The sequence below is a fragment of the Ostrea edulis genome, chromosome 1 (genome assembly GCF_947568905.1).
Source record: "Ostrea edulis chromosome 1, xbOstEdul1.1, whole genome shotgun sequence".
NCBI classification, from domain to species: domain Eukaryota; kingdom Metazoa; phylum Mollusca; class Bivalvia; order Ostreida; family Ostreidae; genus Ostrea; species Ostrea edulis.
The window spans coordinates 15269808-15293061 of record NC_079164.1 but is presented as its reverse complement, the minus strand read 5'-3'; the positions used below and the strand labels follow the sequence as shown (position 1 = coordinate 15293061).

The window sequence follows — 23254 nt, the reverse complement described above, 5'->3', positions numbered from 1 at the left end:
CTCTGGTTTTATGATGTTTTAGTTATTGCATGTAGTTCTCTGGTTTTATGATGTTTTAGTTATTGTATGTAGGTCTCTGGTTTTATGTTGTTTTAGTTATTGTATGTAGGTCCCTGGTTTTATGTTTTAGTTATTGTATGTAGGTCTCTGGTTTTATGATGTTTTAGTTATTGTATGTAGGTCTCTGGTTTTATGTTTTAGTTATTGTATGTAGGTCTCTGGTTTTATGATGTTTTAGTTATTGTATGTAGGTCTCTGGTTTTATGATGTTTTAGTTATTGTATGTAGTTCCCTGGTTTTATGATGTTTTAGTTATTGTATGTAGTTCCCTGGTTTTATGATGTTTTAGTTATTGTATGTAATTCCCTGGTTTTATGATGTTTTAGTTATTGTATGTAGTTCCCTGGTTTTATGATGTTTTAGTTATTGTATGTAATTCCCTGGTTTTATGATGTTTTAGTTATTGTATGTAGGTCTCTGGTTTTATGATGTTTTAGTTATTGTATGTAGGTCTCTGGTTTTATGTTGTTTTAGTTATTGTATGTAAGTCTCTGGTTTTATGATGTTTTAGTTATTGTATGTAGGTCTCTGGTTTTATGATGTTTTAGTTATTGTATGTAGTTCCCTGGTTTTATGATGTTTTAGTTATTGTATGTAGGTCTCTGGTTTTATGATGTTTTAGTTATTGTATGTAAGTCTCTGGTTTTATGATGTTTTAGTTATTGTATGTAGTTCCCTGGTTTTATGTTTTAGTTATTGTATGTAGTTCCCTGGTTTTATGATGTTTTAGTTATTGTATGTAGTTCCCTGGTTTTATGATGTTTTAGTTATTGTATGTAGGTCTCTGGTTTTATGATGTTTTAGTTATTGTATGTAGGTCTCTGGTTTTATGATGTTTTAGTTATTGTATGTAGGTCTCTGGTTTTATGATGTTTTAGTTATTGTATGTAGGTCTCTGGTTTTATGATGTTTTAGTTATTGTATGTAGGTCTCTGGTTTTTTGATGTTTTAGTTATTGTATGTAGGTCTCTGGTTTTATGATGTTTTAGTTATTGTATGTAGGTCTCTGGTTTTATGTTTTAGTTTTTGTATGTAAGTCTCTGGTTTTATGATGTTTTAGTTATTGTATGTAGGTCCCTGGTTTTATGTTTTAGTTATTGTATGCAAGTCTCTGGTTTTATGATGTTTTAGTTATTGTATGTAGGTCTCTGGTTTTATGATGTTTTAGTTATTGTATGTAGTTCTCTGGTTTTATGATGTTTTAGTTATTGTATGTAGGTCCCTGGTTTTATGTTGTTTTAGTTATTGTATGTAATTCTCTGGTTTTATGTTGTTTTAGTTATTGTATGTAGTTCCCTGGTTTTATGATGTTTTAATTATTGTATGTAGGTCTCTGGTTTTATGATGTTTTAGTTATTGTATGTAGGTCTCTGGTTTTATGATGTTTTAGTTATTGTATGTAGTTCATTGTTTTATGATGTTTTAGTTATTGTATGTAGGTCTCTGGTTTTATGATGTTTTAGTTATTGTATGTAGGTCCCTGGTTTTATGATGTTTTAGTTATTGTATGTAAGTCTCTGGTTTTATGATGTTTTAGTTATTGTATGTAGTTCATTGTTTTATGATGTTTTAGTTATTGTATGTAGGTCTCTGGTTTTATGATGTTTTAGTTATTGTATGTAGGTCTCTGGTTTTATGTTTTAGTTATTGTATGTAGGTCTCTGGTTTTATGATGTTTTAGTTATTGTATGTAGGTCTCTGGTTTTATGATGTTTTAGTTATTGTATGTAGGTCTCTGGTTTTATGATGTTTTAGTTATTGTATGTAGGTCTCTGGTTTTATGATGTTTTAGTTATTGTATGTAAGTCTCTGGTTTTATGTTTTAGTTATTGTATGTAGTTCCCTGGTTTTATGATGTTTTAGTTATTGTATGTAGTTCCCTGGTTTTATGTTGTTTTAGTTATTGTTTGTAGTTCCCTGGTTTTATGATGTTTTAGTTACTGTATGTAGTTCCCTGGTTTTATGATGTTTTAGTTACTGTATGTAGTTCCCTGGTTTTATGATGTTTTAGTTATTGTATGTAGGTCTCTGGTTTTATGATGTTTTAGTTATTGTTTGTAGTTCCCTGGTTTTATGATGTTTTAGTTACTGTATGTAGTTCCCTGGTTTTATGATGTTTTAGTTATTGTATGTAGGTCTCTGGTTTTATGATGTTTTAATTATTGTATGTAGGTCTCTGGTTTTATGTTTTAGTTATTGTATGTAGGTCTCTGGTTTTATGATGTTTTAGTTATTGTATGTAGGTCTCTGGTTTTATGATGTTTTAGTTATTGTATGTAGGTCTCTGGTTTTATGTTGTTTTAGTTATTGTTTGTAGTTCCCTGGTTTTATGATGTTTTAGTTACTGTATGTAGTTCCCTGGTTTTATGATGTTTTAGTTACTGTATGTAGTTCCCTGGTTTTATGATGTTTTAGTTATTGTATGTAGGTCTCTGGTTTTATGATGTTTTAGTTATTGTTTGTAGTTCCCTGGTTTTATGATGTTTTAGTTACTGTATGTAGTTCCCTGGTTTTATGATGTTTTAGTTATTGTATGTAGGTCTCTGGTTTTATGATGTTTTAATTATTGTATGTAGGTCTCTGGTTTTATGTTTTAGTTATTGTATGTAGGTCTCTGGTTTTATGATGTTTTAGTTATTGTATGTAGGTCTCTGGTTTTATGTTTTAGTTATTGTATGTAGGTCTCTGGTTTTATGTTGTTTTAGTTATTGTATATATGTCTCTGGTTTTATGATGTTTTAGTTATTGTATGTAGTTCCCTGGTTTTATGATGTTTTAGTTATTGTATGTAGGTCTCTGGTTTTATGTTTTAGTTATTGTATGTAGGTCTCTGGTTTTATGTTTTAGTTATTGTATGTAGGTCTCTGGTTTTATGTTTTAGTTATTGTATGTAGTTCCCTGGTTTTAGGTTTTAGTTATTGTTTGTAGTTCCCTGGTTTTATGATGTTTTAGTTATTGTATATATGTCTCTGGTTTTATGATGTTTTAGTTATTGTATGTAAGTCTCAGGTTTTATGATGTTTTAGTTATTGTATGTAGGTGTCTGGTTTTATGATGTTTTAGTTATTGTATGTAGTTCCCTGGTTTTATGATGTTTTAGTTATTGTATGTAGTTCCCTGGTTTTAGTTATTGTATGTAGTTCCCTGGTTTTATGATGTTTTAGTTATTGTATGTAGGTATCTGGTTTTATGTTTTAGTTATTTTATGTAGGTCTCTGGTTTTATGATGTTTTAGTTATTGTATGTAGGTCTCTGGTTTTATGTTGTTTTAGTTATTGTATGTAGGTCCCTGGTTTTATGTTTTAATTATTGTATGTAGGTCTCTGGTTTTATGATGTTTTAGTTATTGTATGTAGTTCCCTGGTTTTATGATGTTTTAGTTATTGTATGTAGTTCCCTGGTTTTATGATGTTTTAGTTATTGTATGTAGGTCTCTGGTTTTATGTTTTAGTTATTGTATGTAGGTCTCTGGTTTTATGATGTTTTAGTTATTGTATGTAGGTCTCTGGTTTTATGATGTTTTAGTTATTGTATGTAGGTCTCTGGTTTTATGTTTTAGTTATTGTATGTAAGTCTCTGGTTTTATGATGTTTTAGTTATTGTATGTAGGTCCCTGGTTTTATGTTTTAGTTATTGTATGCAAGTCTCTGGTTTTATGATGTTTTAGTTATTGTATGTAGGTCTCTGGTTTTATGATGTTTTAGTTATTGTATGTAGTTCTCTGGTTTTATGATGTTTTAGTTATTGTATGTAGGTCCCTGGTTTTATGTTGTTTTAGTTATTGTATGTAATTCTCTGGTTTTATGTTGTTTTAGTTATTGTATGTAGTTCCCTGGTTTTATGATGTTTTAATTATTGTATGTAGGTCTCTGGTTTTATGATGTTTTAGTTATTGTATGTAGGTCTCTGGTTTTATGATGTTTTAGTTATTGTATGTAGTTCATTGTTTTATGATGTTTTAGTTATTGTATGTAGGTCTCTGGTTTTATGATGTTTTAGTTATTGTATGTAGGTCCCTGGTTTTATGATGTTTTAGTTATTGTATGTAAGTCTCTGGTTTTATGATGTTTTAGTTATTGTATGTAGTTCATTGTTTTATGATGTTTTAGTTATTGTATGTAGGTCTCTGGTTTTATGATGTTTTAGTTATTGTATGTAGGTCTCTGGTTTTATGATGTTTTAGTTATTGTATGTAGGTCTCTGGTTTTATGATGTTTTAGTTATTGTATGTAGGTCTCTGGTTTTATGTTGTTTTAGTTATTGTATGTAGTTCATTGTTTTATGATGTTTTAGTTATTGTATGCAAGTCTCTGGTTTTATGATGTTTTAGTTATTGTATGTAGGTCTCTGGTTTTATGATGTTTTAGTTATTGTATGTAGGTCCCTGGTTTTATGATGTTTTAGTTATTGTATGTAGGTCTCTGGTTTTATGATGTTTTAGTTATTGTATGTAGTTCCCTGGTTTTATGATGTTTTAGTTATTGTATGTAGGTCCCTGGTTTTATGATGTTTTAGTTATTGTATGTAAGTCTCTGGTTTTATGATGTTTTAGTTATTGTATGTAGGTCCCTGGTTTTATGATGTTTTAGTTATTGTATGTAGGTCTCTGGTTTTATGATGTTTTAGTTATTGTATGTAGGTCTCTGGTTTTATGTTTTAGTTATTGTATGTAGGTCTCTGGTTTTATGATGTTTTAGTTATTGTATGTAGGTCTCTGGTTTTATGATGTTTTAGTTATTGTATGTAGGTCTCTGGTTTTATGATGTTTTAGTTATTGTATGTAGGTCTCTGGTTTTATGATGTTTTAGTTATTGTATGTAAGTCTCTGGTTTTATGTTTTAGTTATTGTATGTAGTTCCCTGGTTTTATGATGTTTTAGTTATTGTATGTAGTTCCCTGGTTTTATGTTGTTTTAGTTATTGTTTGTAGTTCCCTGGTTTTATGATGTTTTAGTTACTGTATGTAGTTCCCTGGTTTTATGATGTTTTAGTTACTGTATGTAGGTCCCTGGTTTTATGATGTTTTAGTTATTGTATGTAGGTCTCTGGTTTTATGATGTTTTAGTTATTGTTTGTAGTTCCCTGGTTTTATGATGTTTTAGTTACTGTATGTAGTTCCCTGGTTTTATGATGTTTTAGTTATTGTATGTAGGTCTCTGGTTTTATGATGTTTTAATTATTGTATGTAGGTCTCTGGTTTTATGTTTTAGTTATTGTATGTAGGTCTCTGGTTTTATGATGTTTTAGTTATTGTATGTAGGTCTCTGGTTTTATGATGTTTTAGTTATTGTATGTAGGTCTCTGGTTTTATGTTGTTTTAGTTATTGTTTGTAGTTCCCTGGTTTTATGATGTTTTAGTTACTGTATGTAGTTCCCTGGTTTTATGATGTTTTAGTTACTGTATGTAGTTCCCTGGTTTTATGATGTTTTAGTTATTGTATGTAGGTCTCTGGTTTTATGATGTTTTAGTTATTGTTTGTAGTTCCCTGGTTTTATGATGTTTTAGTTACTGTATGTAGTTCCCTGGTTTTATGATGTTTTAGTTATTGTATGTAGGTCTCTGGTTTTATGATGTTTTAATTATTGTATGTAGGTCTCTGGTTTTATGTTTTAGTTATTGTATGTAGGTCTCTGGTTTTATGATGTTTTAGTTATTGTATGTAGGTCTCTGGTTTTATGTTTTAGTTATTGTATGTAGGTCTCTGGTTTTATGTTGTTTTAGTTATTGTATATATGTCTCTGGTTTTATGATGTTTTAGTTATTGTATGTAGTTCCCTGGTTTTATGATGTTTTAGTTATTGTATGTAGGTCTCTGGTTTTATGTTTTAGTTATTGTATGTAGGTCTCTGGTTTTATGTTTTAGTTATTGTATGTAGGTCTCTGGTTTTATGTTTTAGTTATTGTATGTAGTTCCCTGGTTTTATGTTTTAGTTATTGTTTGTAGTTCCCTGGTTTTATGATGTTTTAGTTATTGTATATATGTCTCTGGTTTTATGATGTTTTAGTTATTGTATGTAAGTCTCTGGTTTTATGATGTTTTAGTTATTGTATGTAGGTCTCTGGTTTTATGATGTTTTAGTTATTGTATGTAGTTCCCTGGTTTTATGATGTTTTAGTTATTGTATGTAGTTCCCTGGTTTTAGTTATTGTATGTAGTTCCCTGGTTTTATGATGTTTTAGTTATTGTATGTAGGTATCTGGTTTTATGTTTTAGTTATTTTATGTAGGTCTCTGGTTTTATGATGTTTTAGTTATTGTATGTAGGTCTCTGGTTTTATGTTGTTTTAGTTATTGTATGTAGGTCCCTGGTTTTATGTTTTAATTATTGTATGTAGGTCTCTGGTTTTATGATGTTTTAGTTATTGTATGTAGTTCCCTGGTTTTATGATGTTTTAGTTATTGTATGTAGTTCCCTGGTTTTATGATGTTTTAGTTATTGTATGTAGGTCTCTGGTTTTATGTTTTAGTTATTGTATGTAGGTCTCTGGTTTTATGATGTTTTAGTTATTGTATGTAGGTCTCTGGTTTTATGATGTTTTAGTTATTGTATGTAGGTCTCTGGTTTTATGATGTTTTAGTTATTGTATGTAGTTCCCTGGTTTTATGTTTTAGTTATTGTATGTAGGCCCCTGGTTTTATGATGTTTTAGTTATTGTATGTAAGTCTCTGGTTTTATGTTTTAGTTATTGTATGTAGGTCTCTGGTTTTATGATGTTTTAGTTATTGTATGTAGGTCTCTGGTTTTATGATGTTTTAGTTATTGTATGTAGTTCCCTGGTTTTATGTTTTAGTTATTGTATGTAGTTCCCTGGTTTTATGATGTTTTAGTTATTGTATGTAAGTCTCTGGTTTTATGTTTTAGTTATTGTATGTAGTTCCCTGGTTTTAGGATATTTAAGTTATTGTATGTAAGTCTCTGGTTTTATGTTTTAGTTATTGTATGTAAGTCTCTGGTTTTATGATGTTTTAGTTATTGTATGTAGGCCCCTGGTTTTATGATGTTTTAGTTATTGTATGTAGTTCCCTGGTTTTATGATGTTTTAGTTATTGTATGTAGGTCTCTGGTTTTATGTTTTAGTTATTGTATGTAAGTCTCTGGTTTTATGATGTTTTAGTTATTGTATGTAGGTCCCTGGTTTTAGGATGTTTTAGTTATTGTATGTAAGTCTCTGGTTTTATGATGTTTTAGTTATTGTATGTAGGTCTCTGGTTTTATGTTTTAGTTATTGTATGTAAGTCTTTGGTTTTATGATGTTTTAGTTATTGTATGTAGGTCCCTGGTTTTATGATGTTTTAGTTATTGTATGTAGGTCTCTGGTTTTATGTTTTAGTTATTGTATGTAAGTCTCTGGTTTTATGATGTTTTAGTTATTCTATGTAGGTCTCTGGTTTTATGATGTTTTAGTTACTGTATGTAGGTCTCTGGTTTTATGATGTTTTAGTTATTGTATGTAGGTCCCTGGTTTTATGTTTTAATTATTGTATGTAGGTCTCTGGTTTTATGATGTTTTAGTTATTGTATGTAGTTCCCTGGTTTTATGATGTTTTAGTTATTGTATGTAGTTCCCTGGTTTTATGATGTTTTAGTTATTGTATGTAAGTCTCTGGTTTTATGATGTTTTAGTTATTGTATGTAGTTCCCTGGTTTTATGTTTTAGTTATTGTATGTATATCTCTGGTTTTATGATGTTTTAGTTATTGTATGTAGGTCCCTGGTTTTATGTTTTAGTTATTGTATGTAGGTCTCTGGTTTTATGATGTTTTAGTTATTGTATGTAGTTCCCTGGTTTTATGTTTTAATTATTGTATGTAGGTCCCTGGTTTTATGAAGTTTTAGTTATTGTATGTAGGTTCCTGGTTTTATGATGTTTTAGTTATTGTATGTAGGTCTCTGGTTTTATGATGTTTTAGTTATTGTATGTAGTTCCCTGGTTTTATGATGTTTTAGTTATTGTATGTAGTTCCCTGGTTTTATGTTTTAATTATTGTATGTAGGTCCCTGGTTTTATGTTGTTTTAGTTATTGTATGTAAGTCTCTGGTTTTATGTTGTTTTAGTAATTGTATGTAGTTCCCTGGTTTTATGATGTTTTAGTTATTGTATGTAGGTCTCTGGTTTTATGATGTTTTAGTTATTGTATGTAGGTCTCTGGTTTTATGATGTTTTAGTTATTGTATGTAGTTCATTGTTTTACGATGTTTTAGTTATTGTATGTAGGTCTCTGGTTTTATGATGTTTTAGTTATTGTATGTAGTTCCCTGGTTTTATGATGTTTTAGTTATTGTATGTAGGTCTCTGGTTTTATGATGTTTTAGTTATTGTATGTAGGTCCCTGGTTTTATATTTTAGTTATTGTATGTAGTTCCCTGGTTTTATGAAGTTTTAGTTATTGTATGTAGGTTCCTGGTTTTATGATGTTTTAGTTATTGTATGTAGGTTCCTGGTTTTATGATGTTTTAGTTATTGTATGTAGGTCTCTGGTTTTATGATGTTTTAGTTATTGTTTGTAGTTCCCTGGTTTTATGATGTTTTAGTTATTGTATGTAGGTCCCTGGTTTTATGTTGTTTTAGTTATTGTATGTAATTCTCTGGTTTTATGTTGTTTTAGTTATTGTATGTAGTTCCCTGGTTTTATGATGTTTTAATTATTGTATGTAGGTCTCTGGTTTTATGATGTTTTAGTTATTGTATGTAGGTCCCTGGTTTTATGTTTTAGTTATTGTATGTAGTTCCCTGGTTTTATGAAGTTTTAGTTATTGTATGTAGGTTCCTGGTTTTATGATGTTTTAGTTATTGTATGTAGGTTCCTGGTTTTATGATGTTTTAGTTATTGTATGTAGGTCTCTGGTTTTATGATGTTTTAGTTATTGTTTGTAGTTCCCTGGTTTTATGATGTTTTAGTTATTGTATGTAGTTCCCTGGTTTTATGATGTTTTAGTTATTGTATGTAGGTCTCTGGTTTTATGATGTTTTAGTTATTGTATGTAGTTCCCTGGTTTTATGAAGTTTTAGTTATTGTATGTAGGTTCCTGGTTTTATGATGTTTTAGTTATTGTATGTAGGTCTCTGGTTTTATGATGTTTTAGTTATTGTATGTAGTTCCCTGGTTTTATGAAGTTTTAGTTATTGTATGTAGGTTCCTGGTTTTATGAAGTTTTAGTTATTGTATGTAGGTCTCTGGTTTTATGATGTTTTAGTTATTGTATGTAAGTCTCTGGTTTTATGATGTTTTAGTTATTGTATGTAGGTCTCTGGTTTTATGATGTTTTAGTTATTGTATGTAGGTCTCTGGTTTTATGATGTTTTAGTTATTGTATGTAAGTCTCTGGTTTTATGATGTTTTAGTTATTGTATGTAGGCCCCTGGTTTTATGATGTTTTAGTTATTGTATGTAGGTCTCTGGTTTTATGATGTTTTAGTTATTGTATGTAGGTCTCTGGTTTTATGATGTTTTAGTTATTGTATGTAGGTTCCTGGTTTTATGATGTTTTAGTTATTGTATGTAGGTTCCTGGTTTTATGATGTTTTAGTTATTGTATGTTGGTCTCTGGTTTTATGATGTTTTAGTTATTGTTTGTAGTTCCCTGGTTTTATGATGTTTTAGTTATTGTATGTAGGTCCCTGGATTTATGTTGTTTTAGTTATTGTATGTAATTCTCTGGTTTTATGTTGTTTTAGTTATTGTATGTAGTTCCCTGGTTTTATGATGTTTTAATTATTGTATGTAGGTCTCTGGTTTTATGATGTTTTAGTTATTGTATGTAGGTCTCTGGTTTTATGTTTTAGTTATTGTATGTAGTTCCCTGGTTTTATGAAGTTTTAGTTATTGTATGTAGGTTCCTGGTTTTATGATGTTTTAGTTATTGTATGTAGGTTCCTGGTTTTATGATGTTTTAGTTATTGTATGTAGGTCTCTGGTTTTATGATGTTTTAGTTATTGTTTGTAGTTCCCTGGTTTTATGATGTTTTAGTTATTGTATGTAGTTCCCTGGTTTTATGATGTTTTAGTTATTGTATGTAAGTCTCTGGTTTTATGATGTTTTAGTTATTGTATGTAGGTCCCTGGTTTTATGTTTTAGTTATTGTATGTAGTTCCCTGGTTTTATGAAGTTTTAGTTATTGTATGTAGGTTCCTGGTTTTATGATGTTTTAGTTATTGTATGTAGGTTCCTGGTTTTATGATGTTTTAATTATTGTATGTAGGTCTCTGGTTTTATGTTGTTTTAGTTATTGTTTGTAGTTCCCTGGTTTTATGATGTTTTAGTTATTGTATGTAGTTCCCTGGTTTTATGATGTTTTAGTTATTGTATGTAGGTCTCTGGTTTTATGATGTTTTAGTTATTGTATGTAGTTCCCTGGTTTTATGAAGTTTTAGTTATTGTATGTAGGTTCCTGGTTTTATGATGTTTTAGTTATTGTATGTAGGTCTCTGGTTTTATGATGTTTTAGTTATTGTATGTAGTTTCCTGGTTTTATGAAGTTTTAGTTATTGTATGTAGGTTCCTGGTTTTATGAAGTTTTAGTTATTGTATGTAGGTCTCTGGTTTTATGATGTTTTAGTTATTGTATGTAAGTCTCTGGTTTTATGATGTTTTAGTTATTGTATGTAGGTCTCTGGTTTTATGATGTTTTAGTTATTGTATGTAGGTCTCTGGTTTTATGATGTTTTAGTTATTGTATGTAAGTCTCTGGTTTTATGATGTTTTAGTTATTGTATGTAGGCCCCTGGTTTTATGATGTTTTAGTTATTGTATGTAGGTCTCTGGTTTTATGATGTTTTAGTTATTGTATGTAGGTCTCTGGTTTTATGATGTTTTAGTTATTGTATGTAGGTCTCTGGTTTTATGATGTTTTAGTTATTGTATGTAGGTCTCTGGTTTTATGATGTTTTAGTTATTGTATGTAGGTCTCTGGTTTTATGATGTTTTAGTTATTGTATGTAGGTCTCTGGTTTTATGATGTTTTAGTTATTGTATGTAGGTCCCTGGTTTTATGTTGTTTTAGTTATTGTATGTAAGTCTCTGGTTTTATGTTGTTTTAGTAATTGTATGTAGTTCCCTGGTTTTATGATGTTTTAGTTATTGTATGTAGGTCTCTGGTTTTATGATGTTTTAGTTATTGTATGTAGGTCTCTGGTTTTATGATGTTTTAGTTATTGTATGTAGTTCATTGTTTTACGATGTTTTAGTTATTGTTTATAGTTCCCTGGTTTTATGATGTTTTAGTTATTGTATGTAGGTCTCTGGTTTTATGATGTTTTAGTTATGGTATGTATGTCTCTGGTTTTATGATGTTTTAGTTATTGTATGTAGGTCTCTGGTTTTATGATGTTTTAGTTATTGTATGTAGGTCTCTGGTTTTATGATGTTTTAGTTATTGTATGTAGTTCCCTGGTTTTATGATGTTTTAGTTATTGTTTGTAGTTCCCTGGTTTTATGATGTTTTAGTTATTGTATGTAGTTCTCTGGTTTTATGATGTTTTAGTTATTGTTTGTAGGTCTCTGGTTTTATGATGTTTTAGTTATTGTATGTAGGTCTCTGGTTTTATGATGTTTTAATTATTGTATGTAGTTCCCTGGTTTTATGATGTTTTAGTTATTGTTTGTAGGTCTCTGGTTGTATGATGTTTTAGCTATTGTATGTAGTTCATTGTTTTATGATGTTTTAGTTATTGTATGTAGTTCATTGTTTTATGATGTTTTAGTTATTGTATGTAGGTCTCTGGTTTTATGATGTTTTAGCTATTGTATGTAGTTCATTGTTTTATGATGTTTTAGTTATTGTTTGTAGTTCCCTGGTTTTATGATGTTTTAGTTATTGTTTGTAGTTCCCTGGTTTTACGATGTTTTAGTTATTGTATGTAGGTCTCTGGTTTTATGATGTTTTAGTTATTGTATGTAGTTCCCTGGTTTTATGATGTTTTAGTTATTGTTTGTAGGTCTCTGGTTTTATGATGTTTTAGTTATGGTATGTATGTCTCTGGTTTTATGATGTTTTAGTTATTGTATGTAAGTCTCTGGTTTTATGATGTTTTAGTTATTGTTTATAGTTCCCTGGTTTTATGATGTTTTAGTTATTGTTTGTAGTTCCCTGGTTTTATGATGTTTTAGTTATTGTTTGTAGTTCCCTGGTTTTATGATGTTTTAGTTATTGTATGTAGTTCCCTGGTTTTATGATGTTTTAGTTATTGTATGTAGTTTTCTGGTTTTATGATGTTTTAGTTATTGTATGTAGTTCCCTGGTTTTATGATGTTTTAGTTATTGTATGTAGGTCTCTGGTTTTATGATGTTTTAGTTATTGTATGTAGGTCTCTGGTTTTATGATGTTTTAGTTATTGTATGTAGTTCCCTGGTTTTATGATGTTTTAGTTATTGTTTGTAGTTCCCTGGTTTTATGATGTTTTAGTTATTGTATGTAGTTCCCTGGTTTTATGAAATTTTAGTTATTGTTTGTAGGTCTCTGGTTTTATGATGTTTTAGTTATTGTTTGTAGTTCCCTGGTTTTATGATGTTTTAGTTATTGTATGTAGTTCCCTGGTTTTATGAAGTTTTAGTTATTGTTTGTAGGTCTCTGGTTTTATGATGTTTTAGTTATTGTATGTAGATCCCTGGTTTTATGATGTTTTTGTTATTGTATGTAGTTCCCTGGTTTTATGATGTTTTAGTTATTGTATGTAGGCCCCTGGTTTTATGTTTTAGTTATTGTATGTAGTTCCCTGGTTTTATGATGTTTTAGTTATTGTATGTAGTTCCCTGGTTTTATGATGTTTTAGTTATTGTATGTAGGTCTCTGGTTTTATGATGTTTTAGTTATTGTATGTAGTTCCCTGGTTTTATGATGTTTTAGTTATTGTATGTAGTTCCCTGGTTTTATGATGTTTTAGTTATTGTATGTAGTTCCCTGGTTTTATGATGTTTTAGTTATTGTATGTAGTTCCCTGGTTTTATGATGTTTTAGTTATTGTATGTAGTTCCCTGGTTTTATGATGTTTTAGTTATTAATTGAAGATTGCAGCCAAGATAGTTTGCTTTGTCTGCCTTTTCACAATATTATTGAATTATCTTTCAGCCACTAGTGAGAATGAAAAATAAACACCAATTGGTACTTTACATGAATTTATTGAGCAATGACATCATAAAAACACAATACACCAGTGTTGGATGATACTGGCCGCAAAAATTAGTAGGAGTCAAGGGAGACAACTAGGATACCATAAACCAATGGGCAAACTAGTGGCCTCGCTTTGATGCGAGTGCCAAGGAACCCCATGCCTAACACGCATGGTGGCTAGGCACACAAGCTGCACAGCTTTTACACCCCGTCTCTGGCTTGCTACCTGGTTTAGAACTTTCACACCACCCAGCCTGTAGCCTCTCCTCCTTTTATAGAGGTAGAGGGGGTCTGAGCACTGAAATGCTGCAGACCCCAAGCAGTTTCCAGTTATTCCACACATTTGCTCAATGGCATTTAACTTCCATGTTAACACACAGCCATGAGACATCCCTCATGCTTTGATGCAGATGGGCAGAGACAACAGGTTAAGCTTGTACACTTATTGGCCTTAATGTTTCCCTGACTCCTCCCCCTTAAAATTGCGACAAATGTAAGAAAAGAAAAATTATCTGGATATTTATTCAATAGTCCTCTTTCGTTGACTGGTTGGCAATTAGCAAGGTGCAACTATCGTCATATGAGCAGTCCTATGCAAGTACAAAAACAGGCTCAGCTTAACTGAATCCACGCCCTGCGATTTACCTAAAAATATAACATACTTGGCGCAGATTATTTGACCAAAGTAAAACAAATTGATGGTTTACTTAACTTTTTCAAAATATGGGGAGGGTGGGTGGGTAACGTGCTGTTGTTCCTTCCACTTGAGTGGGGTGCAAAAAGGAAGAGGAAGTTGCAATACTAGTTAACTCCTCCTGATGCTGACTTTCTTAAAATAAGTTAGCTTGTACCAAGTTAAGTCCTATTGTATAATGATATTCACTCAATTAAATGAGATTATCTCATATCCATCTCAATAATCTATATTAATTGAAGATTGCAGCCAAGATAGTTTGCTTTGTCTGCCTTTTCACAATATTATTGAATTATCTTTCAGCCACTAGTGAGAATGAAAAATAAACACCAATTGGTACTTTACATGAATTTATTGAGCAATGACATCATAAAAACACAATACACCAGTGTTGGATGATACTGGCCGCAAAAATTAGTAGGAGTCAAGGGAGACAACTAGGATACCATAAACCAATGGGCAAACTAGTGGCCTCGCTTTGATGCGAGTGCCAAGGAACCCCATGCCTAACACGCATGGTGGCTAGGCACACAAGCTGCACAGCTTTTACACCCCGTCTCTGGCTTGCTACCTGGTTTAGAACTTTCACACCACCCAGCCTGTAGCCTCTCCTCCTTTTATAGAGGTAGAGGGGGTCTGAGCACTGAAATGCTGCAGACCCCAAGCAGTTTCCAGTTATTCCACACATTTGCTCAATGGCATTTAACTTCCATGTTAACACACAGCCATGAGAAATCCCTCATGCTTTGATGCAGATGGGCAGAGACAACAGGTTAAGCTTGTACAGGGATGATGTCTCCCTTGACCCCGCCACAAACATCGATATGATGTTCCCCACCAATTGCTCTAGAGAGTATCTATCTCCTAAATGAATGACAGGTTATAGGAACCAACCACAAGTGACAAGATTCTGCAAACTATTGCGTAGGGAAGATTTTGCCCTTTCCCCCCAAAATAAATTCCAAACCACCCTGTATGTTATTTAAGTAAGCTTGATTTCCACTTTCGGCTAGATGAGTTCCGTCATACCTAAATAAACTGGTTTGATGGACGTTTATATTTCTGTCATGAACAATGCAAGCTCCGTTAACTTGAGAGGTAACAAATTTCTTAATAGCCTTATTAACCTTGCGTCTTTTTAGATCGATCTTAGCGCCACCCTTACCTAGAGGTGCACCATGCCAGTAAAGACGGGGAAGCATTGTTGACCAAATGAGCAAAGTTTTTGGTAGCAATGCATTGTAGCGATACAAGCTACATTGAATTTCATGTGCAAATCTAAGTGCAGTATTGCCAGCTGTTGTTAGATCGTTTGACCCAGCATGAATAACCAATACATCTGGTTGTGGTTGATGTTTGAGTTCTTCTGTTATCAGTTTGTCGAGGTCTTGCCATTTTAGCCCTCTTATCCCCTTCCAAAAGATGTCAACCCCTAGATTGAGGTTCTTTCCGCCCGGTCTCCTCCGTGCCTCTTCACCAGCCCAAAAAGGTATAGACGATCCTACTATCCAAACTGTCTTGAAACCTGGAATACTTTTGGCAAATTAGCCTGTATTCCATTCAACAAACCATTACATTATAATCTTATGTAGTTTTGAAAAGCATTTGACTCCCACCTTCCCAAAGATTTAATTTCTGAATCTGAAACCCCTTGTTTTGCCATATCTGTGGCTCTCCCAATTCTGAAGCTATGTGGCCTAAAATGTCCCTGAATGTCATTAAATTTAAGTGTTTTCTGTAGCATGCAATTAAACTGGTATCTTGTTACATGTTTGTAATCCATATGGATGAAAAATAAGGTGGAGTCACTGTTAGGGCGCAACCGTAAAAACTTGAGTACCCATTGCACTGGACAAGTATCAGAATTGGCATGTTTGGAAATCTGCAACGTAGTTGTATTTCCAATTTGGTCAGTTTTAGACCTTGGAATTAGAATGCTGACATTGTTCTTAGTAAGGGAAATGTGTGCCCTATGGATAGACAAGACTTCACTAACCCTAAGCAAGCCGTGATATGCAATTGAAAAAATTGTGGAAAATAATGCTGCCTCATATGGTGATCTACAGACTGATGGCAATGCTGATACTACACGTTGCAAAATAGATATGGTTAATGGGATTCGTGGATCTACAGGGTTACCTCGCTTTTTGTGCAGACCCTGCAAGGCTTTTTTGACGATGAATGATTGAGTATTATCCTGTATGCCTCTTAATTTGTGAAAATATGATAGGGCACTAATGTATAATGCAGCTGTTCTATAAGCTGTACCTGAAATGGACAAATGAGCAATAAAATTAAGCAAGTGGTCAATGGGAATAGGAAAAACCATTGCAATCCCACAGTTACTCAAGAATTTTTTGAAACTGGTAAAAGCCCCTTGATAAGCTTTGTATGTGTTGACTGAGAGGGAACCCTGGATAAGCCTGTTTGCCTCACTTTTTAAATTTCCCAAATGTTCTTGGGAAGTGGTGCTGGCCATGGATCTGCTGTTGGTGCTAGTCGTCGGAATTTGCCCCACTGTGAACGAGAGAGACAATCCGCGATAGAATTTAGCTTAGATGGTATGTGTCTTGCTTTAATTAAGATGTTATGCTTGAGACATGTTAGAACCAGTTTTCTTACAATTTTCATGACCCTAGGTGACCTTGATGTTGTTTTGTTGATAACATGTACCACTGCCATATTGTCAATGTAAAACAAGATTCTGTAGTTGGCAAATTGATACTTCCATACTTCAATAGCTACTTGGACTGGGAAGAGCTCTAAAAAAGTCATGTCTCGGGTTAGGCCTTGTGCCAACCAACTACTGGGCCACTGAGCATATGCCCACTTGCCTGCAAAAAATATACCAAAACCCCCCGAGTCTCCCCCTGCACTGTCAGTGTAAAGTTCGAGAGTGTCGTTATTGACCCATATGCTCTTTGTAATGACTGATATACCATTAAAAGATTGAAGGAAGGTGAGCCAGACTTGGAGGTCAGCTTTCATTTCTAATGTTACCCGGGTATGGTGATGTGGTTTGCCAAGGACGATTGTTGCATCGGTTAGTCGTCGACAGAAAGCCCTACCTGGAGCTATGACTCTACATGCAAAATTCAAAACCCCCAATATGGACTGAAGTTGCTGAAGTGTTACCTTTCTAAAAGTCATAATGTCAAGAATTTTGTGTTTAATTTCATGAATTTTTTCCCATGGTAATTTCATGATCATTTGCACCGTATCAAATTCGATGCCCAAGAAAGTAAGAACTTGGGTTGGATATACTGTTTTGTCATTTGCAATTGGGACCCCCAGATCACTGCACAGGGAAAGAAAGGTGTCCAAGGTATTTTTGCTTATGGAATGCTCTCTGCCGCAGAAAAAGAAGTCATCCAGATAATGCAGAATAGAGGAATTTTGTGAACAATTCTGTGTCAACCAATGCAGAAAGCATGCAAATCTGTCCCAGATTGCACAACTTATCTTGCACCCAAATGGAAGCATCTTGTCATAATAGAAGGCATCGTTAAAGCAAAAACCTAATAAATCGAAATCCGTGCTATTAATTGGTAGCAACCTAAAGGCTGATTTGATATCAGACTTGGCAAGATAAGCCCCCCTACCTAATTTGGCAATAATGTCAGCAGCATCATCTATAGTTGAATAGGTTACAGAACTCTGTTCTGGGTCGATAAAATAATTTATTGAAGCATTTTCTGGATATGATAAATGGTGAATAAGGCGGTAGTCGCCATCTTTCTTGGGAACAAGGCCTAATGGAGAAACTTGCAAAGTTGGAAAAGGTGGTTCTATAAAGGGGCCTGCCACTCTCCCCAATGTAACCTCTTTACAAATCTTTTCCTCTGCAACTGAATATTGTCTGCCTAAACTTGTTAGATTTTTTGAAAACCTGGGTGATCTAGGACCAGAATATTGTAGTTTAAAGCCATGTTGAAAACCCTCCCGTAAAAAATGATTATCTGAATAATTTTGTGAGTAGTAAATGACTCTGTCTAATCTTATAGGGGTCTTGCCCAATTTATACAGCTGAGTTGGAAGAACAGTTGTTGGCTGGATGTTTTCCTCCGCATCTCCTACAGGTGTGCTTGAACCTGCATTTTGGGAAGAAATTACACTTTTTACCCTGATTGAAATGATAGCAGTATTGGGTAACAGCAGATGTGCTGCTCTGACTTGAAAATTGCTTATTATTACTGAATTGAGTTTGACTATGGAATGAACTCTGGCCGGTCACATATAGTAGCCAAAATTCCTGACTGATAATGCCCCAGGAGGATTCAGGATTGCTAGCTTTGCGGAGACGGTATTGCTCGTCGTATTTGTACCAGCCTTGGGATCTAGTGGCAGCTAATCTGATATCTCGCATGTATTTTAAAAACTCCTGGGCCCGAGCTCTGTATTTTTCCAACATAACGCTCATGTAAATCATGAAGGCATTAGTCCATTTATCAATTGTCAGGTATGAACTATCATTAGACCTGACAACGCAGAATTTTCCATCCCTGATTTTAATTTCGCCTTGACCCCCCAAACTATAGTCAATCTCTTTTGCTGATTTTAACAGCAAACCTAAATCAACAAATTGCCCATCCCAAATTTTTTGCTTCAGTTTCAAAGGGATGTGTTGACCTACATTATCAAAGTAGCTAAGTTCTGGTACAGGGGTGAAGTCAGCAACATTTAAATCTAAAGAAAAATCAGAGTTACCAATATTACCAAAGTTGGCAGGCACAAACTCCCCCAAATCTGGTGCAGCCTCACTCCCTGGCACGCTCTCTGAAGATTCCTGGTGCTGGAAGGGGGGTTGGTTATCTCTCACTTCTTTAGTTCCAGGCTTTTGCTGCCTAGTGTTGTGGCGAGACTTTTTTTGTCCTCTGCCCCGGGCTGGAGAAACCATTCCCCCATCTCTTTTTCTCTTTGGAGGCATGGATTGGCCTTGATTGTGAAAAAGTGCTTAACGTGCTGTTGTTCCTTCCACTTGAGTGGGGTGCAAAAAGGAAGAGGAAGTTGCAATACTAGTTAACTCCTCCTGATGCTGACTTTCTTAAAATAAGTTAGCTTGTACCAAGTTAAGTCCTATTGTATAATGATATTCACTCAATTAAATGAGATTATCTCATATCCATCTCAATAATCTATATTGTTTGTAGTTCCCTGGTTTTATGATGTTTTAGTTATTGTATGTAGTTCCCTGGTTTTATGATGTTTTAGTTATTGTATGTAGGTCTCTGGTTTTATGATGTTTTAGTTATTGTATGTAGTTCCCTGGTTTTATGATGTTTTAGTTATTGTATGTAGTTCCCTGGTTTTATGATGTTTTAGTTATTGTTTGTAGGTTCCTGGTTTTATGTTTTAGTTATTGTATGTAGTTCCCTGGTTTTATGATGTTTTAGCTATTGTATGTAGTTCATTGTTTTATGATGTTTTAGTTATTGTATGTAGTTCATTGTTTTATGATGTTTTAGTTATTGTATGTAGGTCTCTGGTTTTATGATGTTATAGTTATTGTATGTAGGTCTCTGGTTTTATGTTTTAGTTATTGTTTGTAGGTCTCTGGTTTTATGTTTTAGTTATTGTATGTAGTTCATTGTTTTATGATGTTTTAGTTATTGTTTGTAGGTCTCTGGTTTTATGATGTTTTAGTTATTGTATGTAGTTCCCTGGTTTTATGATGTTTTAGTTATTGTTTGTAGTTCCCTGGTTTTATGATGTTTTAGTTATTGTATGTAGTTCCCTGGTTTTATGATGTTTTAGTTATTGTTTGTAGTTCCCTGGTTTTATGATGTTTTAGTTATTGTTTGTAGTTCCCTGGTTTTATGATGTTTTAGTTATTGTATGTAATTCCCTGGTTTTATGATGTTTTAGTTATTGTTTGTAGTTCCCTGGTTTTATGATGTTTTAGTTATTGTATGTAGGTCTCTGGTTTTATGATGTTTTAGTTATTGTTTGTAGTTCCCTGGTTTTATGATGTTTTAGTTATTGTATGTAGTTCCCTGGTTTTATGATGTTTTAGTTATTGTATGTAGGTCTCTGGTTTTATGATGTTTTAGTTATTGTATGTAGTTCATTGTTTTATGATGTTTTAGTTATTGTATGTAGTTCATTGTTTTATGATGTTTTAGTTATTGTATGTAGTTCATTGTTTTATGATGTTTTAGTTATTGTATGTAGTTCCCTGGTTTTATGATGTTTTAGTTATTGTTTGTAGTTCCCTGGTTTTATGATGTTTTAGTTATTGTATGTAGGTCTCTGGTTTTATGATGTTTTAGTTATTGTATGTAGGCCCCTGGTTTTATGATGTTTTAGTTATTGTATGTAGGTCTCTGGTTTTATGATGTTTTAGTTATTGTATGTAAGTCTCTGGTTTTATGATGTTTTAGTTATTGTATGTAGTTCTCTGGTTTTATGATGTTTTAGTTATTGTATGTAGTTCCCTGGTTTTATGATGTTTTAGTTATTGTATGTAAGTCTCTGGTTTTATGATGTTTTAGTTATTGTATGTAGGTCTCTGGTTTTATGATGTTTTAGTTATTGTTTATAGTTCCCTGGTTTTATGATGTTTTAATTATTGTTTGTAGTTCCCTGGTTTTATGATGTTTTAGTTATTGTATGTAGTTCCCTGGTTTTATGATGTTTTAGTTATTGTATGTAGGCCCCTGGTTTTATGATGTTTTAGTTATTGTATGTAGGTATCTGGTTTTATGATGTTTTAGTTATTGTTTGTAGGTCTCTGGTTTTATGATGTTTTAGTTATTGTATGTAGGCCCCTGGTTTTATGATGTTTTAGTTATTGTATGTAGTTCCCTGGTTTTATGATGTTTTAGTTATTGTATGTAGTTCCCTGGTTTTATGATGTTTTAGTTATTGTATGTAGTTCCCTGGTTTTATGATGTTTTAGTTATTGTATGTAGGTCTCTGGTTTTATGATGTTTTAGTTATTGTATGTAGTTCCCTGGTTTTATGATGTTTTAGTTATTGTATGTAGTTCCCTGGTTTTATGATGTTTTAGTTATTGTATGTAGTTCTCTGGTTTTATGTTGTTTTAGTTATTGTATGTAGGTCTCTGGTTTTATGATGTTTTAGTTATTGTTTGTAGATCCCTGGTTTTATGTTTTAGTTATTGTATGTAGGTTCCTGGTTTTATGATGTTTTAGTTATTGTATGTAGTTCCCTGGTTTTATGTTTTAGTTATTGTATGTAGTTCCCTGGTTTTATGATGTTTTAGTTATTGTATGTAATTCCCTGGTTTTATGATGTTTTAGTTATTGTATGTAGGTCTCTGGTTTTATGATGTTTTAGTTATTGTATGTAGTTCCCTGGTTTTATGATGTTTTAGTTATTGTATGTAGTTCCCTGGTTTTATGATGTTTTAGTTATTGTATGTAGTTCTCTGGTTTTATGATGTTTTAGTTATTGTATGTAGGTCTCTGGTTTTATGATGTTTTAGTTATTGTATGTAGTTCCCTGGTTTTATGATGTTTTAGTTATTGTATGTAGTTCCCTGGTTTTATGATGTTTTAGTTATTGTATGTAGGTCTCTGGTTTTATGATGTTTTAGTTATTGTATGTAGTTCCCTGGTTTTATGATGTTTTAGTTATTGTATGTAATTCCCTGGTTTTATGATGTTTTAGTTATTGTATGTAGGTCTCTGGTTTTATGTTTTAGTTATTGTATGTAGGTCTCTGGTTTTATGATGTTTTAGTTATTGTATGTTGATCCCTGGTTTTATGATGTTTTAGTTATTGTATGTAGTTCCCTGGTTTTATGATGTTTTAGTTATTGTATGTAGGTCTCTGGTTTTATGTTTTAGTTATTGTATGTAGGTCTCTGGTTTTATGAAGTTTTAGTTATTGTTTGTAGGTCTCTGGTTTTATGATGTTTTAGTTATTGTATGTAGTTCCCTGGTTTTATGATGTTTTAGTTATTGTATGTAGTTCTCTGGTTTTATGATGTTTTAGTTATTGTATGTAGGTCTCTGGTTTTATGATGTTTTAGTTATTGTATGTAGGTCTCTGGTTTTATGATGTTTTAGTTATTGTATGTAGTTCTCTGGTTTTATGATGTTTTAGTTATTGTATGTAGTTCTCTGGTTTTATGATGTTTTAGTTATTGTATGTAGGTCTCTGGTTTTATGATGTTTTAGTTATTGTATGTAGGTCTCTGGTTTTATGATGTTTTAGTTATTGTATGTAGGTCTCTGGTTTTATGATGTTGAGAAATTGTTATATATCTCTGGTTTTAGTTATTGTATATATGTTCCTGGTGAAGGGTTGCAAAATTTAGGCATATGCTTTGCGCTTACAGCCTTTGAGCAGGGAGGGATCTTTATCGTGCCACAGCTGCTGTGACAAGGGGCCTCGGTTTTTGCAGTCTCATCCAAAGGACAGCCCCATTAAGTCACCTCTTATGACAAGCAAGGGGTACCGAGGAACTATTCTAACCCAGAATACCCACTGGTTTTAGTTAATGCATAGATATACATACAATAACTAAAACGAGACCACATAAAACCAGGAATATGTATTCATTAACCCTGTTTTGTAGCATCATGTTTTGGTTATGGAGTACAGGTCCCTGGTTCAGGGATATCTTGTTTGCGGTATCGACTATAGGTTTTACGTCTTGATTGAGTTATTGTATACAGGTCTCAAGTTTCATGTCTTATGAGTTTACCAGAACTAGCCATATACACACCAGTTCATTGGTCAAACAATTTTAGCTGGTTTTCATCCCATACTTCAGTGACTGATAAAATGAGAATTCATATCATAAAATCATTGAGTTGAAGGTATATGTTACATTGAGTATCAATTACGCAAGGACTGGGATACAAATCAAAATATCGCAAAGTTGTTATTGCAGGTGCAGAGTGAACTTTAATCCCTGGCAGCAGTCAATATTCCAAAAAGTAATATTTTGAGGGGATATAACAACAAACTACTTAGTTTAATTCGGAGAAAGAAGACATTACTGAATAGGACAAGAGAATGAAGTAGATTATTATTGCACAGAACAGGATCATGTCCCTACACAAGTGAAAAATTATCACAGAACAGGATCATATCTCTACAGAGTGAAAAAATCTTGAATGAGAGGTAAAACAATATACACATCTTCACAAGTCAAGGGTTATTGATTCATTACCTCGCACTAACCCTTCACATCAGCGACTATAAAAAAAGTTGGGTTCGTTCTGATTGTTTCCATGAAAGAGTGGGAACCAATGAGAATGCGGTTCTATTTATAACAACACAAAGTGAGAGATTCAAATAAAAATACGTGTATTGATACCTACAGTTATGGCTATTTCAATCGTTTAAGCAATATAGTCTTAAACAAAAAGGTTTCCAAACTTGATCTATCAATAAACATAATTAGTGGTGTAAATA

The 23254-nt window shown here is 32.6% G+C and overlaps 1 protein-coding gene across 1 annotated transcript; it reads right to left on the bottom strand.

The window, feature by feature from the left end:
- Positions 1-13158: 13158 nt before the first annotated feature.
- LOC125660141 (uncharacterized) lies at positions 13159-18915 on the bottom strand. The gene is made up of 2 exons (XM_056152790.1): positions 18581-18915; positions 13159-16381 (listed from the first exon to the last, which is right to left on the bottom strand). Exons 1-2 carry the CDS (start codon positions 18789-18791, stop codon positions 15441-15443), a joined length of 1152 nt encoding a protein of 383 aa, XP_056008765.1. The 5' UTR covers positions 18792-18915; the 3' UTR covers positions 13159-15440.
- Positions 18916-23254: the final 4339 nt, after the last annotated feature.

Excerpts from the sequence above, each read along its gene's own strand:
- LOC125660141 (XM_056152790.1), bottom strand. The coding sequence starts at position 18,791 with ATGCCTCCAAAGAGAAAAAGAGATGGGGGAATGGTTTCTCCAGCCCGG. Across the intron at positions 16,382-18,580 it reads GTTTGTGCCTGCCAACTTTG|TGGGGCAAATTCCGACGACT; the intron begins GTAATATTGGTA and ends TCTCGTTCACAG.